General features: G+C 42.6%; 1 protein-coding gene across 6 annotated transcripts in view; it reads left to right on the top strand.

Annotated features, from left to right (window-relative positions):
• Nucleotides 1-22,611, top strand: part of LOC137428972 (ephrin type-B receptor 2) — a 252,354-nt gene that overhangs the window by 65,876 nt on the left and 163,867 nt on the right. For all 6 annotated transcript variants that reach the window (XM_078780888.1, XM_068118902.2, XM_068118905.2 and 3 more), the window contains exons 2-3: nucleotides 987-1,051; nucleotides 16,067-16,757. In XM_078780888.1, coding sequence (XP_078637014.1) covers nucleotides 987-1,051; nucleotides 16,067-16,757 — 756 coding nt within the window. The remainder of the gene's footprint in view (nucleotides 1-986; nucleotides 1,052-16,066; nucleotides 16,758-22,611) is intronic.

Genomic DNA, 22,611 nt, shown 5'->3' with positions numbered 1-22,611 from the left:
CTTTTTTTTATAACTGCACCTTCAATTCCAGTATTTGCAAGTGCAAGTCATATGGTCTTGTTTTAGAATATGCAGGTGACACATTCTCGGATTAAGAAGATCTGAACATGATCGTGATTTGGGATGTGCATGGAGGACAGGGAATGCCATCCAATGGCCAATCCATCCTGTGCAAAAAGCCTTCCACAGAAGCTTCATTGCGTATCGAGCATGAATTATTGCATTGTCCACGGGATGACGGAGGCAGTTGTGTTACTGGCAACAATTAGCAGCAGTCCTTTTGGAGTGAGCGCAACAGATGGCAGTGATTAGGGCCTGGCTCTGAGCAAGTCGGCATATTTGCAAAGTTAACAAATTTTCGGCCAGACAAAGTGCTTGTGCACCTCGTTGCTCGAGACGGAATGCCAGGGCGCATTAGGTGTTTGCCTGCCTGCGGCCTCGCAATCCTGGGCCGACTTTGAGAACAATCCTGTAGCATGCATGAAACATGCTGGGTATTCATTCTGTACTACAACGTGCTGCTTCTTACATGATTAGTGAGATTTATGCTTTGGAAATAGGGAAATGCTCAATATTTAAGAAATCACCATGAGGTGGTGAAAGTGGAAGTGAGAACAAAGTAAACCAGATTACCTTGAAGATTGGTTTTATTACATTCATACTTCTTTTTTTAAAGTGTGGCTGAGCTTCTGTGCCCTTTCAATGTACTTTTCATTTTGTTTATTGCTTTCTAAATACAATACCTGCAAAACTGTTGCAAATCTCTTCAAAAGAAAGCTCAAAAAAGCTTTAAAAAAGGAACTTACCGATGCTGAATCGTTATCTTGATACAATATAGAGAGTTTTCGTTTGACGTCATACCTTTGCTTATTTATTGGTAAAGAATGAGATGAACTTGTATCACAGCACTGATGCATTGCCATTTCCGTCTTTTTGTTTCTCGCAATGCTTCGGCTGACTTTCTGTGATTCCTTTTTGTCCGACAGAGAATCTTTTGGATACGACATTGGAGACTGCCGAGCTCGGGTGGATGTCATACCCTTCATCAGGAGTAAGTTCCATGAACACACAATCACCATCATGCAATTACCATTGGCTCATTGTAAGACAAGACCTTTATGGTGTATATATATATATATATATTAACACTTGTGTACATTTTATACTTCATCTGGCTGTTGATATGTTCACACATGCATGCAGTTCTACAAAAAGGTTGTTGTAGTTCTATCTGTTTACCGTTCTACACCTTTGCAGATGTCAAAAGCATTTTCGACCAAGGGGTACATTTGCTTGTTGAATACGGTCTGGCAGACACTTTTGACAGTGTTCCTTAAATGCTTTGCCATGACAGCATGGAGGTCGGCTGCTTTGCAACCAACGGAAACGCCACAATTGATTGCTCACGTATTGATGGGCCAATGCGAAAGGCTGTCATTTAGAACAATTTTACATCACTCATTCGGTTCAAACAGTGGCCTTTAATTCACAGGCCTGTGATTTTGGATGTTTTTGCTGTTAATAATCTGAAGGCAGCAGCAAACACAATATAAATTAATACTTTTTTTTTTTCTTCGCCTCATTTCTTCCTCGCCATAGATTTATGTCTGCATAAAAATAACGGGAGCAATTCAGAGGCTAGAGCCTTATCCGTGGATAGCACAATGCCGCAGTGGCATCGCAATGGGCCTGGCATCCATGCAAATCGTGATTGCCATGACATTCTGATTGTTTTTTTCTCAAAATTAGAAGGTCGTATTTTTCTCTCCGATGAAGCTTGCTGCTTTCAGATATAGAGTCAAAGCCACAAATTATGTTAGAATAATAAATTTGTCATGGTTTTTGTGAGGGCGAGATGGATTGGGGCAAATGAGTTACGAGTGATTTTCCTCATGTGTTTTTTTTATTCTGCACATTCATGATTGAAGCATTCATACTTATTCCAAAGAGAAGAACCACCTTTAGAGGCCATTTTTCCCCACAGAGCAGGGGTTGGCCTTTTTCGGGCAGCTTGGTCCCCTTTTTGAAGCAATGTTTTTTTTTATGGCCAGATGCCCTTCCTGCCACCAACCCTGTTAGTCGCCTCTTGTGACACACAGGAAATTACCAGTCGACCTCGGAAGGATGACGGGCTGAGTCAACCCCCCTGGTGTTAATTCAGCGATCGACCAGAATTCGAACCCAGGATCCTAGGATCCCAAGCCGGCACCCTAACCGCTAATCCAACACCAGGCTTTTTAGAAGCCAACTTTTATAAGCTTTTATAAGATAAGCCAACTTATCCCAAAGAGGAGGTACTCATTTTAGCATGGAAGGATTAAAACTATTTTGGGCCAAAGAACCATCATTCCTCATCTAATTCTGATAGTTTGTACAAACTGCAAACTCCAGAGAACATTGCAACTTCAAAATTATATTTGGAGGTTGTTGTCATATTTCTGAAATATAATGAAAACAAGTACAGATACATTCAAAGTACACTGCCCCCATGCCAAATAAATAACATATCCTCCATCGCGTGACATTGCTGGGGTGACTTTGGTGCCTGGTGATGCTGCCATGCAGCACATGCAGACCAAGTTGAGACGGAGCTGTGTACAATAATTGATTGATTATTTGATTAATTGCATAATTTTAATAAATAAATAATAATCTTAAAATAATTAATTTCTTAATCAATTGGCTTATAGCATGCCTAAACCACCACAGTTTCATCCAAATCTGTAACTTTTTGAAAATTAATTAACTACGTAATGAAACGATTGATTAAATAATTAATCGATTAATTGATTAATCAATACATCAAAAATATTCTTCATAGCCAAATCACTTGGTCATTGTCATGTCCAAATATCAGCTTCCGAACTCAAAAGGTGCCTGAGATATTGCCCAGATGAGAAAGAAAATAAATAAGTACTTAATAAATCGATAACAATTAAGTAATCAATCCATTCATTGATTAATAATAATAATAATAAATGCTGTTATTGTCAAAACGCGTGCTCACTATTTTGTCCAAATTTCAGCTTCCTAGCTCAAAGGATGGCAGAGATATCACCCAGACAAACAAACAAACGAATAAGAAAGTAAATGAACAAATGGATTGAAAAATGAGTACTCCCTTTCGGCACACGTCATCGCTGGGCCCCCTTCATTGCCTGGAGATTATGTCATGCAGCACCTGGAGACAGAGCCAGATTTATGTTTCACAGGCCCTGGGAAATTGGAATAGTAGTGAACCCCTCCCCCCTTACCCCCCACCCCATCAACTTTGAAACGTAGTGGGAGGAAATAAAAAAAGAGCTGAACTGTGTTACTGTGTATACAGTGCATTCAGAAAGTATTCAGACCCCTTCACTTTTTTCACATTTTGTTATGTTGCAGCCTTATGCTGAAATCGTTTAAATTCATTTTTTCCCTCATCAATCTAAACTCAATACCCCATAATGACAAAGAGAAAACAGGATTTCAGAAAGTTTTGCAAATTTATTAAAAAGAAAAAACTGAAATATCACATTTACATAAGTATTCAGACCCTTTGCTATGACACTTGAAATTCAGCTCAGGTGCCTCCCATTTCTCTTGATCATCTTTGAGATGTTTCTACACCTTGATTGGAGTCAACCTGTGGTAAATTCATACATACATACATACATACTTACATACATACATACTTACATACATACATACATACATACATACATACATACATACATACATGCATACTTGCATACTTGCATAATTATATGCATACATACATACATACATACTTGCATACTTATATACATCCATACATCCATACATACATACATACATACATACATACATACATACATACATACATACATAAATAAATACATACATACATGCATACTTGCATACTTATATACATACATACTTGCATACTTATATACATACATACATACTTACATACATACATACTTACATACTTACAACATACTTACATACATACATACATACATACATACATACATACATACATACATGCATACTTGCATACTTATATACATACATACATACATACTTGCAGACTTATATACATACATACATACTTACATACAGACATACTTGCATACTTATAAACATACACAATACTTACATACATACATACATACTTACATACTTACATACATACATACATATATACTTATATACATACATACATACATACATACATACATACATACATACATATATACATACATACATACATACATACTTACATACTTACATACTTACATAGTTACATACATACATACATACATACTTACTTACATACTTACATAGTTACATACATACATACATACATACATATATACATACATACATAGTTACATACATACATACACACATACATACATACATACATACTTACATAGTTACATACATACATACATACATACATACATACATACTTACATACATACATACATACATACATATATACTTACATACATACATACATACATACATACATACAGACATATATACATACATACATACATACATACATACTTACATACTTACATAGTTACATACATACATACATACATACATACTTACATACTTACATACACACATACATACATACATACATACATGCATACATACATACATACTTACATACTTACATACATACTTACATACTTACATACTTACATAAATACACACATACATACATACATACACACATACATACATACATACTTGCATACTTACATAGTTACAGACATACATACATACATACATACACACATACATACATACATACACACATACATACATACATACATACATACATACATACTTACATAGTTACATACATACATACATACATACATACATACATACATACATACACACGTACTTACATACTTACATACAAACATACATACATACATGCATAGTGTTGTGGAAAACCAATCAGGTCCACACAACTTTAGTCCAATGGTTGGTTTAATTGCATTTAGATCATCACATTATTCCTGTAAAGTAGAAATACACAATAAGTATACGATGCGACATCTCATGGGTCCATTCATATCATTCAATGCAAGCAAGCTAGATATTCTATACAGGCGTACCGTTAGCGAGGCTACCGATGTAACATGTCACAAGGGAGAAGTCTCGGAGCACCGTTCGAAGCAGCGGGTCTTATAGTCACGCCCCTAGCGGTGACAACGAGCAGCGAGCATCACCCCGGGTTCAGTACGAATACGATTTCACTACATTCTCCCCCTGTCAGAAATATACGGCCGCGTGGTTAAAAGCGAGTGAGCGTCAGCACGAATAGGGTGCGGAGTATCAGTCGACCCAACCGTATCGGGCCGGGCGGCGAATTTCTCTGCCAGCACGCGTCCGAAATTCCCCGGGTACGGCATCACGTATTCCTGTGTCCCCGGCGTCAGAGGCGCCAACAGGGTCGGGTGACGAAGGGGGTAACTCCAAGTCGTCGGGCCCGGGTAGTCTCGACGAGGGGAGGGTTGGTGGACTGTCGGCGATGGGAGCGTCGGGAGAGGCCATAGTCTCATAGATGGGTTCGATCGGTTCGTCCGATTCCCTACTTAGGTCGTCGACCCCGCAAGGGGCAAGGTGACGAACGGAGACAGTAGTCTCACGGCCATCAGACGTCATCACACGAGCATGCTCAGGATTAGCCTGGAGAATCTGCACTTTGTCCACTAGGGGGTCGTACTTGCTCGCGCGAACCGCCCGTTTAAGGTAGGCCGGCCCGGGCCCAGCGAGCCAACTGGGCAAAGACCGTATACACCCCGAGCTCCTGGGGTGGTGGAAAAGTCGCTCGTGGGGAGTTTGGTTGGTTGCCGTACTCAGGAGAGCCCTGATCGAGTTCAACGCCGCAGGTAGCGACCAAGCCCATTTATCGAGGCCCCGGCCGAGGGTCCGGAGGTGGAGCATGACGGCCCTCCAGATAATCCCGTTGAAGCGTTCGATCTGCCCATTAGCCTGAGGTCTGTACGGCGTGGTGTAACTAGACGCAATGTTATTTTGGAGCAGATAGCCGCGCACCTCCTGAGACAAGAAGACCGCACCCCGGTCGGTATGGACATAGGCCGGGTAACCGAACATTGAAAACAAGTTCTGTAAGCATCGCATCACCGTGGCAGCAGTCATATCCGCGCACGTATAAGCAAAGGGGAATCGCGAGTACTCATCAACGATAGTGAGCAGATAGCGAGAGCCGCTCGACACCGGCAATGGGCCCTTGAAATCCATCGCCAAGCGTTCCCACGGGCGTGTAGCCTTCACCAGAGTCCCCATGGGAGGGTTATAGAAACGCGGTTTGATTTCTGCGCAGATAGCGCAGTCGCGACAGATACGGCGGATATCGTCAATCGAGTAAGGGAGATTCCCACTCCGCACGAAATGAGCGAAACGCGTTACGCCGGGATGGCCCGCAGTGGCATGCAGCACCCGTAGGCCCTCCAAAGAGGTGATACCAGCACATGTAGCCGGTCGTGATAAGGCATCGGCGGCCTGGTTATCCTTCCCCGGGCGATATTTGATGGTGTAACAGAAGTCGGCGAGTTCGATACGCCAGCGAGTGATTTTCTTGTTCTTAATGCGCTGGGCGTGTAAGGTGTCGTACATGAACGCAACGCTTTGCTGGTCCGTGATGATTTGGAAGCTCCGCCCGAGTAGGTACGGGCGCCATCGCCGAATAGACTCGACGATCGCATACGCTTCCTTTTCAACGGACGAGTGCCTCCGCTCAGCGGTGGTAAGAGTCCGTGAAAAGAAAGCCACGGGACGCCCCCCTTGGGAGAGGGTCGCCGCGATGGCCTGATCCGAGGCGTCACTTTTGAGGACGAACGAGCCGCTCTCGTCGATGGTCGCCACGGCGGCTCGGGCGATGTCGGTCTTAAGGCCTTCAAAGGCCGTCAATGCGGCCGAACTCAGGGGAAAGGTGTCGCAGGCCACAAGGGGGCGAAGTTTCGCGGAGAAACTTTGCACCCATTTGGAGTAATGGGCGAACAGCCCAAGGACGCACTTCAGGGATGCCCGATCGCAGGGAGGGGCCATGTCGAGCAAAGGTCGCAGACGCTCCTTATCCGGAGCGACAGAGCCATGGGTCACGGTGTACCCCAGAAGATCTATCGTGCGTAGGGAGTATCGGCACTTATCCTCGTTCATAGTTAAGTGATACCGCTGCGCGACCTCAAGGAAGCGCTTCAGATTAGCATCATGGTGCCCTTGGTCATATCCACAAATCGTAAGATTATCGAGGTAGACGAAAACATCGGTTAAGTGCTCCCGCGCAACGAGGTCATCCATGGCTCTCTGGAAACAAGCGACCCCGTTCGTTACCCCAAAAGGCAATCGCGTAAATTGGTACAACCGCTGCCCCGACTCGAAAGCGGTATAGATACGATCCGCCCTAGAGATAGGGATCTGGTGGTACGCACTACGGAGATCGAGAGTGCTATAGACCGAATACTGGGACACCTGTTGCACTAGCGCGTCCATCCCCGGAAGGGGGTAGGCATCCAGCTGTGTAAAGTGGTTAATCGTTTGGGAATAGTCGATTACCATGCGTCTGCGATGGGCCTCGCTGCGCACCACCAAGACCTGGGCGCGCCACGGCGACCTACTAGGCTCTATGATGCCGTCTTTCAAGAGCTGAGCCGTTTCGTCCGCAATGAATTGCATGTCAGCGCGAGAGTAGCGTCGTGATTTTACCGCGACAGGGGTGCAGTCGGAGGTTAGATTGGGGAACAGCGAAAGCGGCTGGACGTCCATTTGCGCTAGGGCGCACACCGCTAGCGCGTCGTCCGCCCCCACAACAAGAGTGTCAGGCCCACCAAACTCCATTACCAGACATCCATGCAGCTTAAGAAAATCGTGTCCTAACAGAATATCAGCACATAATGCGGGTAAAACCATAAGGTGTACATCAGGGAAAACCCGTCCCTTTAGCACGAGTTTTAATCGGCATTCCCCCTTCATGCTGAGCCGAAGCCCCTGGGAAGCCATGAAGATCCGTCTCGTAGACCGCCAGATCCACCATCCATGCCTGAGCACAAGTCGCTGGTCGATAAAACTATCCGTAGATCCTGTATCCACCAAGGCCCGAACACAATGGCCTTCAACCATAAGGGGAATAAGGGCTTGAGCCAGGCCAGACGAGGCTGCTGGGAGCGGGACTGAGCCCCCCGAATGGGTCGGACCAGCCTCGCGGGTGGATCCTACGCCAGCAGCAGTTTTGCGGTCGTGGCCGGAGTCTGCGTTGACCATGGGGAATCCATTATCGTCATCAGAGGGCTTTCCCCAGCATTCCGGTGTTTCGCGATTCAAAATCTGACAATTCTGACGAGAAAAGGCCTCCGTAGTATTTGACATCGCCTTTTGACACTTTTGGCAGAAAAAGGCTTCCGTAGTATCCGAAATCGCCTTTTGACATTTTTGGCCACTTTGACAAAAGGCCTCCATAGTATTTGAAAGCTCCCTTAACTCCTTTGTCGGGGCGTGGGCCGCTGTTAGCTCGTGGACGACTCGAGGAGTACGAGGGGCTTGGCGAGGTTTCAAAGCCCCTTGCGTGGCCCGGAGTTTGGCCAAGGAAACGGCCTTTGTGCCCGATGGAGAAGGAGACGGTGGTGGCTGTCCGGTGACGCCCGCCAAGGACGTCTGAGCGCCCAGGGGGCCGCAGAGAGGGGCCCTCCCCTTCGAAGTCGGGTAAGGCGCCGGGTGTCGGGCTTGGCTTGCGGGCTCCGCTATGAGCCCATTCAAGGTCGCTGCGCCTGCGCGACCGCGACTGCACGAGTCAATGTGCCGCGAGCCGCGTGCCGTTTTCCTGCACACTTTCGCGTAATGTCCCTTTAGCGAGCACAAATGGCATATAGCGTCACGTGCCGGACACACGACCCGGGCATGACGAGGCCCTCCACAGAAAAAGCATGCGGCCCCGCGCAAGGCCTTGGGTCTGCTGGTCATAACGGCAGCCGTCAGGTCTGGGTCACCCTCCGGAGCATCCCGGAGTTCAGCGAGCGGATCCGCGTCCTCGGCGGTAGCACTTTCCGGCCGGGCGTGTAGTGTGGTGCCCGCCAAAAGGCGCGTGCGGTCGTAGGTGTGCGATTGCATCCGCGCTTCGGTGTATACTGTCGCTTGCTCGAGTGCCGTAGCGAAGGTCAGGTCGGTCTTCTCCAAGAGTTTGAGCCTTAGTTCCTGGGAGGAGACCCCAGCAATGAAGGCATCTAAAAGACGATCATCCTGAGCCTGCGCGGGAGTCCGTGGCTCCCTGACGCTGTCCAGCAAAAGCTGCCGGAGCTCTTGGGCATAGTGGTCCATCGCCTCGTTGGGTTGCTGACGTCGCGTTTGCAACAAATAGCGTGCGTACACCGGGCTCTTTTCCTTTATGTATAGCCGTTTAAGCTCGGCGATGGAGAGGTCGTACATCGCGCATTGAGCGATAGCATTGTACACCCGGTAGTCGATTTTTGCGTGGAGAGTGGCCAGCTTCGCGGCAGCCGTCGGTGCAGTCTCAGGCTCATCAAAAAGATTCTGCAGTTGTCGGAGCCAGTGCTTCAGCTGCAAGCCTCCATCCGCGGCTTGAGGGTCGGCGCTGAAGATGGACACCGTCAGCGTCTTGTTGCCAGCCATGGATCTAAATGCAATTAAGTGTTGTGGAAAACCAATCAGGTCCACACAACTTTAGTCCAATGGTTGGTTTAATTGCATTTAGATCATCACATTATTCCTGTAAAGTAGAAATACACAATAAGTATACGATGCGACATCTCATGGGTCCATTCATATCATTCAATGCAAGCAAGCTAGATATTCTATACAGGCGTACCGTTAGCGAGGCTACCGATGTAACATGTCACAAGGGAGAAGTCTCGGAGCACCGTTCGAAGCAGCGGGTCTTATAGTCATGCCCCTAGCGGTGACAACGAGCAGCGAGCATCACCCCGGGTTCAGTACGAATACGATTTCACTACACATACATATATACTTACATACATACATACATACATACATACAGACATATATACATACATACATACATACATACTTACATACTTACATAGTTACATACATACATACATACATACATACATACATACATACTTACATACTTACATACTTACATAGATACATACATACATACACACATACATACATACATACATGCATACATACATACATACTTACATACTTACATACATACATACATACATACTTACATACTTACATAAATACACACATACATACATACATACACACATACATACATACTTACATACTTACATAGTTACATACATACATACATACATACATACATACTTACATACTTACATACTTACATACATACATACATACATACATACATACATACATACATGCATACTTGCATACTTGCATACTTATATACATACATACTTGCATACTTACAACATACTTACTTACATACTTACAACATACTTACATACATACATACATACTTACATACATACATACTTACATACTTACAACATACTTACATACATACATACATACTTACATACATACATACATACATACATACTTACATACTTACATACACACATACATACATACATACATACATGCATACATACATACATACTTACATACTTACATACATACATACTTACATACTTACATACTTACATAAATACACACATACATACATACATACATACACACATACATACATACATACTTACATACTTACATAGTTACAGACATACATACACACATACATACATACATACTTACATACTTACATAGTTACATACATACATACATACATACATACTTACATACTTACATACACACATACATACATACATACATGCATACATACATACATACATACTTACATACTTACATACATACATACTTACATACTTACATACTTACATAAATACACACATACATACATACATACACACATACATACATACATACTTACATGCTTACATAGTTACAGACATACATACATACATACATACATACATACGCACATACATACATACGTACACACACACACACACATGTTGGGTAATTTATATTAGACCTTGAATTCCTGTCTCCCATCTTAACTTTGAGACAACAAGAGAATAAATAATACCAGCTTTACAAATAAATTAATGTATGGTATGTTTTTTTTTGCACCCCCTGAGGAGTTTGGGCCCTGGACAAATGTCCCGTTGGTCCTCCCCTCTAGCAGGGAAAATGGCCTTAAAATGCCTGTTGTGTGTTGTCTGTAAAGGTGGTTAATGAGCCAGCTGGGTTTTTACCGACAATGCAGCCGTGGAATGACATTTCTCCTGAAACTACTTCGATTCTTCAAAGCTTATAATCCAAATCCCTAATACTGCTGCGTTCAGCTGGATTTGAACCCACACATTCTGTGATCTTCACAAACAAGGCAGCGCTGCACCCAAAAGGCCTGTTTGCTTGCTCACAATGTGAGACGTTTGCTTGCTCACTGAATCAGAATTTCCTTGTTATCACACGGGAATTGTCACAAATGGTCTTTATGACTGACAACAAGAACAGGCCACACAATGTTGCCCTGTACAAATGAAATTGCTCTTTCAACGCAAATGTCTCTCCACAGATGGTGACAATTCCAGGAAAGAGATTTTAAAAAATTGACCATTGAGTAATGATTATGCATCTGTGTGGGTAAGATGACCTGATGTCGAGCTTATGCCTTGAATCTGACCTGGTGTATACCAGATGGAGGTCGTGATGGACCCAAAACCGACACTTGAGCTCTTGCTACCGCCTCGCAGCTGTTGCTTTGACACCTTCGTTCAAGTGAAAACAATGGGTTAACATGGCCGCAGACATCCCACAGCTAATCATAGGAGTCCCGCCTCTTTGTCGCCGCACCCTTTCAGTGCGCTACCCCTCAATGCTTCTCCTACTTAAAGTCTCGTCATTAAAACATAGAAAGTCCTTGAACTCTAATATGGGAAATAATTCTGCAGGATCTATTTGCAATGCCGATGGTACTATTGCCCTCGCAGGAGGAGAGGGTATTGCATTTGGGTCCGTTTGTCTGTTTGTTTGTTTGTTTTTTTGTCTGTTTAACCGCACAGAATAAATATGATTTTCTCGGCAACCGTTGGTCCGATTGACAGGAAATTTCCACCATAGGTGCAACTCCACCTGTAGAATTTGTAAATTATAATTATGACGTCATAGGTCACGTGGTATGGCCGCCATCTTGGAAAAACCGAAAAACTTTGCACCGCTATCTCCGAAAGCACCGCATCGAAAAAATCAAGACATGGCTCATTGTAAAGAACTCTCCATGGCGAATAAAATATGTTAATTATGATGTCATAATAGGTGCCTCCATTATGACGTCATAATTTGACAAGTACAAAACTTCATCCGATCAAGATGAAATTTCTTGAGTGCCATGTCGGCATAAATTAGTGGAGAAAAAAAATGAGGACGTCATCGGTCACGTGGTTCGGCCGCCATATTTGTTTTTAACACAAAATTCTTAAAAACCACTGAAAACACATCCTGGCGAGGGTCTGCAATCTCTGATTCCTCTTTCTTGTTGTCTAATGTATCTGAGCTCGTCCACGAACCCCAATCTCTGATTAACAACACATTTGGAAATAATGACTCATTTTTATGCACCATAACATTATTTTTATTGACATTATCACCTGCTAAACCGATCCATAAAGGAAATAGGAAAATAGGAAACACCTATATGCCTTAAATCTGAAATTAAAAAAAAACTTCCATGGATTCTGAGCTTGAGTCCATTTCACTGGTTATTTTACAAGTGAAGAATGCTGTTAATTTGTTGAGAGCAGTTGCAGGTGCTTGCTTGCCACACATGAGAGGCATGGCTTTATTGATGTGATTTCATATATAATAGTACCTTTACCCAGGTTTTATCTGTACTAGCAGAGTACCGCCCTATGGGTGACCTTGTTCTGAGCATGCAACATGTTCTTCTAACACATGCTTTTATTTGGGTGGTGTATAGGCTACTGACAGCTTCCTCAATTGCTCCCGAAAATAAAAAAAATAACCCAGGTTACATACATGAAGCAAAAACATGCCTACTACTTAGAATTCAAAATTCCTCACTGCCCTGGAAAATGTGGGGATTGGAAAACTGGACCGTTAAAGAAAGGGACTTGTAATACCCTCTCTCACCTGGAGGAGGCGCTACATCATATACACTTACATAGAGAATTTTCATCCACCTGCACGCCTTCCCTCCCCCCCCTCAAGACCACCGACAAAAATATCAACGACCCTATACACTACTTCGGGTCATGATGATCCTATGCAGCAAGTCTGGATGTAATCGGGCCAGAACTGTAGCAGAAGTAGCGCAACAAACAAACAAACAAACAGAGAAACACTGGTCCGTGAATTATAATAAGGATTCCTGATGATATCCAAAAGAACAAAAAGTTCAGGCATACCATTGTTGAAGTCCTCGATTCCTGATCATGAAAGTTCAGGCAAGAGTTACTTGAGTTGCAGTCAGTGTCCGAGTCCTGGTTCCTGATAAAACCTGAAGGAAGAAACATTTTAGGCATATCCAAGTTTTATGAAGGCCAATCTGTGAGGTAGATTTTAAGTTCACTCACGATAACTCCTTAAAGAGCAACCCAGATCCCATTCATGCCCTGGTATTCAATGACTGGAGAAGTGACAAGACCAATTTCTTGCAACTTGATACGCGAGAATTAAAACAGGATCAAAATTGAGTAAATTGAGCATTCATGCATTCTAAGAGCACAAACGTTAGGTTCTGGAAAGTTTGCTGAAATATTAGCCAGAAACGTACGTATTATGTTCAAGTGTTGGGCTCTTCCCTGGAGCATCACCCTTTTTCGTAGGCCAACACGAGCTGAAGACCACCGCGATGGCTTTTACCATTTAAACTCCGCATGCCGTTCAATTTATGGCTTTGATTTTTTTTTTTGCTGCCTTTTAGTCCCCTTTCTAGACACCAGAGATGAAACAATATATTCCGTATGAATGGAACACGCTGGCACAGTGGCCAAATGCAATTTTCTTTCTTTCTAAGAGCCGGACTAGCGCGGCATGTTAATGCACATTCACCTTTCAACACTGAGCTCAGCGGCAGCTTGAGAGATTTTAATCCAGCATCAAATTGATTGGAACTGTCACACAATAGTTTTTATAAATGTTAACTTTCATACACTTGTTTCACCGAGCTCTCTCTTACACTGATTAGAATGTTTCTGGCCATTCATTTACTGTTTAAAGTACAAGGTTTTAAGCTTGTCGTTCACCCCGTGACCCATCATTAACGTGACTCTCGAGTTAAAGATGGTACCGAATGGCCATTTTGGATGTGCATGTTCCATCATGGTTTATTGGTTGCCAGTTTGAGTGCACATTAATTATTTATTTACGTATTTGCTTTTTTTACTAGGGGGTTCGTTGATCCATTGGACCAAATTTCCATTGGTCTTCACAGCTTTCGAACATACCTGCCTGCCGTAGTGCTTACTTGCATGCCATAGTGCTTGAATATTAGCTTACCTTTCACCACACCCAGATGTATTTATGCCAGGGAAGAGGGGAGGAGGGGATGGAGATTATACATTCATTATTATTATTGCCAAATGATACTAATATTATTAGCCCCCGTTGGACTTAATCCTCAATGGGGACTTATGGATTGGGTCTTATCCGTCAATCCGTCTGCAACCATATCAGGTGATGTATGGACCGATTTTGTTCATACTTTGCACAAAGACGACACATGATGGTATACATATGCACATCGTTTTGTTTCGTGATGCAATTAAAGATGGCCGACTGGCGGCCATTTTAGTTGTAAAAGATCTGATGCTGAATACGTCCTCAAGCATTTCTCGGACATGTGCTTACCAATGTTATTCTAACTTAGCAAACTGATAACGAATGATGGCTTACATACGCACATCATTTTCTTTTGAGATCAGATCCAAGATGGCTGACTAGCGGCCATTTTGTTCCTTAAGCGTGTCCCAACCATTTATTGAACATGCATGGTCCGATTTTGTTCAAACTTAACACAAGCACAGCACATTAAGGTATACACGTGCATCTCACTTTATTTTACGATCTGATCAAAGATGGCCGACTGGTAGACTTGTGGCCATTTATGTTGTAAAACAACCCAATATTGACCATGTCCTCAACCATTTCTCGGATATCCATTTACCGATCTTGTTTAAACTTGGCACACAGATAATGAATGATGGCTTACATACACACGCCATTTTTCTTTGAAATCAGATCCAATATGGCCGACTGGTGCCTATTTTCTAAACTTAAACGTGTCCTCAACCATTTCTCGACATGCATGGACCAATTTTGTTCAAACGTGGCACAAATACAATACATGAGAGTATACATATGCAGAAGATTTTGTTTTGCAATCCAACTAAAGATGACCGACTGACGGCCTTTAACTTTGGACAGCAGAATTACTAAAACCACGAGGGCTGACATTTTATGTCTTCTTCTTCTTGTTATTGTTGTTCATTATATTAGTATTAATATATGCTTGTTACAATGTTATCATTGTTTTTGCTATTTATTTTGTAATTAGAATGCCATGCCATGGAAGGTCTACATACAATGTCAATACAATGTCAATACCAATTTGTTCTACTTGCACAAGGTTTAGTTTTTGGATAGTTTTTGATATTGGCTAGGTTTGGCTGTTTTTTTGTCCAGTTTCAATCTTTTGCCATGTTTATAACACTTTGGATTGGTTTAGTCTTGAGACTGCTCTACCACATTTGGACCAGCTGAGAGTATGGCCCTGCTAGCCTACTTTAGCCCAGTTTAGTGAACATAATAATTTATGGTTGAGGAATATTCAAAGCTAGTTTGTCCAAAATACCAAATACCAAATAGTGCAACGAGTAAAGAAACATTATCCGAATAAACTCCAGAACATATTTTGACAGGTATGGAAAAATAAATGTTTGAAAGATTATAACAATAATTCTGATTTGTATTCTTACATTTTCTTGTCATTTCCATCCAGTGGGAAGAGGTCAGCGGTTTTGATGAGAATATGCACACAATACGCACGTACCAGGTGTGCAATGTTTTTGAGTCAAACCAGAACAATTGGTTGCGTAGTAACTTTGTGGAGCGGAGGGGTGCACAGCGCGTCTACGTTGAAATGAAATTCACCGTGAGGGATTGTTCTTCCATCCCAAATGTGCCTGGATCATGCAAGGAGACCTTCAACCTGTATTATTTTGAAGCTGATGCTGATATTGCCACAAAAATGACACCATTCTGGATGGAAAAGCCATACATGAAGGTGGACACAATTGCTCCGGATGAAAGCTTCTCAGAGGTGGACCTTGGGGGACGACTCATGAAAATTAATAGTGAGATTCGTGGATTTGGTCCATTGACCCACAAAGGTTTCTATTTGGCCTTCCAAGACTTTGGTGGCTGTATGTCACTTATTTCTGTACGAGTTTACTTCCGTAAGTGTTCGTCTGCAGTGCAAAACTTTGCAAGTTTTCCAGAAACAGTGACGGGTCCTGAGGGCACATCGTTGGTGATTGCTCGTGGAACATGTGTGCCAAATGCGGAAGAGGTGAACGTACCCATCAAGCTTTACTGTAACGGTGATGGAGAGTGGATGGTTCCGATTGGTGGATGTACCTGCCGTCCGGGATTCATGCCCAATGCTGATGCTGATGGTGATGCGTGCCTCGGTAAGGATTTCTTTTATATTCTACATTAATTAAGGATCTGAAAGAAGTTCATTTGGAGGCAGTGATTTCACATATTGTCGAATATGGTATAATGGTTATTACCTCCGGCACCATAGGTGGATGGAGGTTATGTTTTCACCACTGTATGTCTGTCTGTTTGTCTGTTTGTCTGTTTGTGAACATGATATCTCAAAATGTTGTGGATGGATTCGGAGGAAATTTGGAGGAGAGGTTAGGTATGTGACAAGGAGGAAACGATGAGATTTTGGTGAAGATCCGGATGCGGATCCGGATCCGATAATTTTTTTTAGTGATTCTTCACTGCCAAGAGGAGTGGTTGGGCAAACAATGATACTGTATATCGCACAATATTTCAAAAAGTTGTGAACGGATTCGGACAAAGCTTGGAGGATAGGTTGAGTGTGTGTCAAAGAAGAATTGATTCAATTTTGATGAAGATTCGAATCCGGATCTAGATTGGAGAATTCTTAAGTGATTCTTCACCATTGAGTAATAGGGCAAAAACCGATATATAGCACGATGTCTCAAAAAGTTATTGACTGATTTGGCCGGAACCTGGTGAACAGGTTGTGTGTATGACAAGGATGAATTGATTCGATTTTGGTGAAGATCCGATTATGGATCCGGATGCAATAATTTTTTAATTTTTAAGTGATTCATCACCAATAGTGAGTGATAGGGCCAAATACGATATGTAGCATGATATTTCCAAAAGTTGTAGACAGATTATGACAAAACTTGGTGGATGACTTGGGTAGGTGACCAGAATAAGCAATTCGATTTTGGTTCACATCTGAATCCAGATCCGGCCTATCAATGGGATACAAAACGTAAACTGTTCAGCCTGGTGGAGGTATGTGCTCTACCGAGTGCTGTTCTAGTTTACATTGCATTCACTGGATGGCATCTGGCTGACAGTAAGTCCACATTGGTTTGATGAGCTTTATGAAATCTCTTTGCTCTCAATGTAAAATACAGATTTCAGAATTGTTTTTCATCATTTTCCATGAAGTACCTAAGCCAGGGAGGGGTTCCCAAACCCAGGGTCGTGACACGAACTTGGATTGCGAGGGCCTTCTGATGGGTCGCGGATGACTACGCGCCACTTGATCTTACAACAATATGCCATTTTCAAACGTTGGCAGCTTGCTAACTTTTCACAAGTCCTGGTTTTACAAAGGGCTTTTCTTGTTGAAAGCATTTTTTCTGACAATTTTTATGGTAGGTAAATGTACCAAGTAGGTGCTGGGACCATTTGGGTCTTGAGGCAAATGTGATTTTCAAATTCTGGGTTGTGGATAAAAAAAAGTATGGGGGCCTATGATCTTAGCAGCATCGTGCAAGTGAGGCGATGGATCAACAGCTGGACACAAGAAGCAATGGAATGAAGAACATGAAAAGAGGAGTGATAAAGAAGGACAGGAAACACAGTGACCTTTCAGGAACCTGAGGTTTGGGGACAAAAAACATCACGAGTAGGGGAGGGGGAGGGCAGTAGATGGTGGTGAACTGCTTGCTGGAATCCCTGGAGGGAAGAGTGTGATTGCATCACCATTGTGAGACAATCATTGATGTATAACCATTGTGGAAAGCGGTTCAGCAAATGGGTGAAAAGAGGACCAAAGGAATGATGGTGGGCAGAAAACGTGCATCCTTTGGAGTTTCCCCAGGAGGGTTTACTGGAAGAGAACAGTGCTTCCTAGAGGATTTGTGGAGGGTCCGAGGACAGAGCAGAAAGAACATATGAGACCATATGAGAGGTGCCCAGAGGAGAGATGGCCCCGATCTGCAACATGAGAGATATGACAGCAACAGATCTTTCATTTTAAGGCTTCTGTGACATTGTGGGAGATTCCAATAATGTTAAGAGCTTTAGATTTCATGGAATCTCAGAGAGACTGATGTCATGCTGGGGCCCAGGCCCATATGGGAGAGCAGTACTGCATGGAGCTATAGACAAAGGCCTTGCAGGCTGTGAGTAATTCAGGAAATGGCTTGGAATCACGGTGGATGTCCTGTTTGTGGTTAGCTTTGGAGGCCAGCTTTACATTGTGGTCATCCCAGAAGTAGTCATAGCCAATGGTGAGGCCTGTATGTTCAAGACACTGAATCACTTCCATTGGCGAGGTTTGGGAAGAGAGAGGAATTGGGGAAAGAAAGGGAAGGAGAGAAGGATGGACAAGTTCGGAGTATATGATGGTTTGCCGTATGTAGGGCCACATACACTATCATATTTGTGAACAAAATAAATGGACGAGGCCTCACTAATCAACACTTTTCAGATGCCGCAGATCATAGAACATGTCGAATATGTGACAACGTGATTCTTGAAGTGATTCCGTCACATAATTATCTCTAGAAACCTCTTTCCATCAGTGGTGAAACCGAAGGTGTGAAGGGGTAGAAGAGAGATTGCAGAATCAAATGAGCTCATTCCAAAGCTCGAATCATAGAGTTAATTGATAACCATTTATAAACAACATTTCTCCAAATGAAATATTTCTGAAGTGATCCATGAATACCAAAAGTAGGATTTCACATGATATTTCAGAAACTTTCATCAAATCTGCATTTTGCATATTTTTGGCTGTTCAGTTTCTCTGTGGAAATTCTGATCTTGGTGAATATTCAAAAGCATGCTCGAATAACATTTTTCCATTTGACCAATTTCTAATTGATATTCATTGTCATTGAATAAATGAGAAAGAGATGGTGGTTGGATGAAGTGGGTGCTGCGGAATGCAGAGGAATCTGTTCAGGCTTATAAGCTGTCACATGCATGCATCTTGATTAATATTACTCCTAAATTATCCTGCCTCCGGGGCCTATCACCTCTACTTGGCCTTGGCTGACACACTTGCAGCAAATGTTTTTAATCTTGTTATATATTTTACAATTATTTTATTGCTCACTTTATTTATTTATTTTTGACTGAGGCGTCATTTTGTATGGTATTTCTTATCCATCCGCAGTCACTCCTCGAAATGTGGTCTTTTGTTACAATTTAAATGTGCATACTTGGTCATTCGTTCGTCACATGCCCTTTATGATGATGAACTGTTGGGACCACTGGGCAATCAATATCCATGTAGCACCCGCTTGTGGATGTTGAAGCTCCCACGTTGCCATTCTCACAACGTGTGCCCGCACCATGATCAGATTCCAGATTCCTTGTGTGATAATGGCAGACATGTTAGAGGGGACCGATGCTTCGGCAACTTAGCTGCACCCAATTGTGATTAAATCACCAAACTGAAATCATAATTGAATCTCGTTTCTTTGACACATATACGGCTACTCCACTAAATCTCTGCTACTACTTACTTAACAGTAACAATTCCCACCTGGGGAAAGTTTTTTAAGTCCAGCCTTTTCACGAAACAATTTGCCAGGCCTGATGTTCGACTGAAGGTAGCAGGAATTTGGAAGTTAGCCAGGGTGTTTACAATAGCTCGCTTACTCTTTGCAAGAGACATTTCGGGAATTTTAACATCCACCAACTAATGCCAGCAGACTGGTCACCTGAATTAATGTCCATCTGAAGGATGGCACACGTTGTGATGCAATATCCTGCCTGTGAATCGCCAATATGACATAATTTCCTTTCAACTCAATCTCTCTATATTTTCATTCCAATCAGCATAACTCCAATCACAAATTAATAATATGAGCAACGGTACCCCGCCCTATGGGAGGGGCTTCAATTGGGAAGCCCAAATGAAAAGGCAAAATATTAGAAATTGAAGGCTTTTTTATTTGAAACGATTCATATAAACATCCGTTTAATCATACCACACGCAAATCATCAAAATCTAAACAGTACATGGCGCCCATTTTGAAAAAAGATTGAATTCTGCAAAACGGAAGTGGCCGCTACACGTCTTTCTCAGTTGCACGTTTATGTGTGAACAGTGCGCGCCGAATCTGTAACACAGAAGCGGCCGCTACACCTGTTTCTCAGTCGCTTTGCACACGCTGCCGTGTTACTTCGGAGCCGCAGGTTTATATAGGAAGAGTTCGTCAGGAATCGATCTACTCTCTCCTGGTATGTATAATTTCAACAAAAGCCACATCACTGTTCATATCGGTAAATATTATTCCATCGTGTTTGGAAAAACTGGAAAACTGGAAAATTGGAAAATTGGAAAACTTGGAAAACTTGGAAAAACAATATAGCCTATTTTACTCCAGGGGGTCCTCGGATTACCCACCCAAAATATCGTTGCGATCGGTTCAGCCGTTTTTGCGGTACCTTCGAACGGACAGACAGATGGACGGACGGACATTTGGTGAATTATAGTAAGATACCATTGGTATAACAAAATACAATGTTACAAACACTTGTGAGGTAAACAAATATAAAGGCCATTCTGACATGATAACATGTGGTGTTCAGGTTCAAAATCACAGTTGTAGTGAGATATTATCAAAGCAGAGAATGCTTCTGCCCAAATCATTGTGTTTACTTCCGGATTGGGAGCAGTTATGGATCAAAACTCAAAATCACAACTATATTAAGGAATTTATTAAACCTTCCACCTACCTAAGGACACCTGCTGGAACCCCAACAGGTTCCATAGAGGTTTTGGCAGAACTAGCCCCAAACCCGAGGGATTAGTTTTGGGTCAGACAGATGGACGCACAGACAGATATATATATATATATATATATATATATATATATATATATATATATATATATATATATATATATATATATATATATATATATACATACAGAGCATTCAGAAAGTATTCAGACCACTTCACTTTTTTCACATTTTATTATGTTGCAGCCTTATACTGAAATCGTTTAAATTCATTTTTTCCCTCATCAATCTACACTCAATACCCCATAATGACAAAGAGAAAACAGGATTTTAGAAAGTTTTGCAAATTTTTTAAAAAGAAAAAACTGAAATATCACATTGACATAAGTATTCATACCCTTTGCTATGACACTTGAAATTTAGCTCAGGTGCCTCCCATTTCTCTTGATCATCTTTGAGATGTTTCTACACCTTGATTGGTGTCCACCTGTGGTAAATTAAATTGATTGGACATGATTTGGAAAGGCACACACCTGTCCATATATAAGGTCTCACAGCTGACAATGCATATCAGAGCAAAAACCAAGCTATGAGGTGGAAGGAACTGCCTGCAGAGCTCAGAGACAGGATTGTGTCGAGGCAAAGATCTGGGGAAGCCGACAAAAAAAATTCTGCTGCATTGAAGGTTCCCAAGGGCACAGTGGCCTCCATAATTCTTAAATGGAAGAAGTTTGGAACAACCGGGACTCTTCCTAGAGCTGGCCGCCCGACCAAACTGAGCAATCGGGGGTAAAGGGCCTTGGTAAGAGGGGTGACCAAGAACCCGATGGTCACTCTGGCTGAGCTCCAGAGATCCTGTGTGGAGATGGGAGAAACTTCCAGAAGGACAACCATCACTGCAACACTCCACCGATCTGGGCTTTATGGTAGAGTGGCCAGACGGAAGCCAAACAGTTCAATCTTGGTTTAATCAGACCACAGAATCTTGTTTCTCACAGTCTGAGAGTCCTTTAGGTGCTTTTTTGCAAACTCCAAGCAGGCTTTCATGTGTCTTTCACTGAGGAGAGGCTTCAGTCACGTGAAAAACAGGACCTATATATACATATCTTCGATTAAGGTAATATATACATATATATACACAGGTCTTCTTCTCAGTCTTCCGCAAGTTCGACGTTTTTCAGTCTTCCGCGAGTTCGAACTCGAGGAAGACTGAGAAGAAGACATGTTTGGTCGAAAGCTTGTCGAAAATAAAAGATCGACCGTCTTGAAGCTACGTCCACTACT

Source organism: Myxine glutinosa, chromosome 6 (assembly GCF_964187855.1).
Source record: "Myxine glutinosa chromosome 6, kmMyxGlut1.1, whole genome shotgun sequence".
In the NCBI taxonomy this organism is placed as follows: Eukaryota; Metazoa; Chordata; class Myxini; order Myxiniformes; family Myxinidae; genus Myxine; species Myxine glutinosa.
Note: the sequence above shows the minus strand (reverse complement) of the source record. Positions and strands in the feature narration are given on the sequence as shown.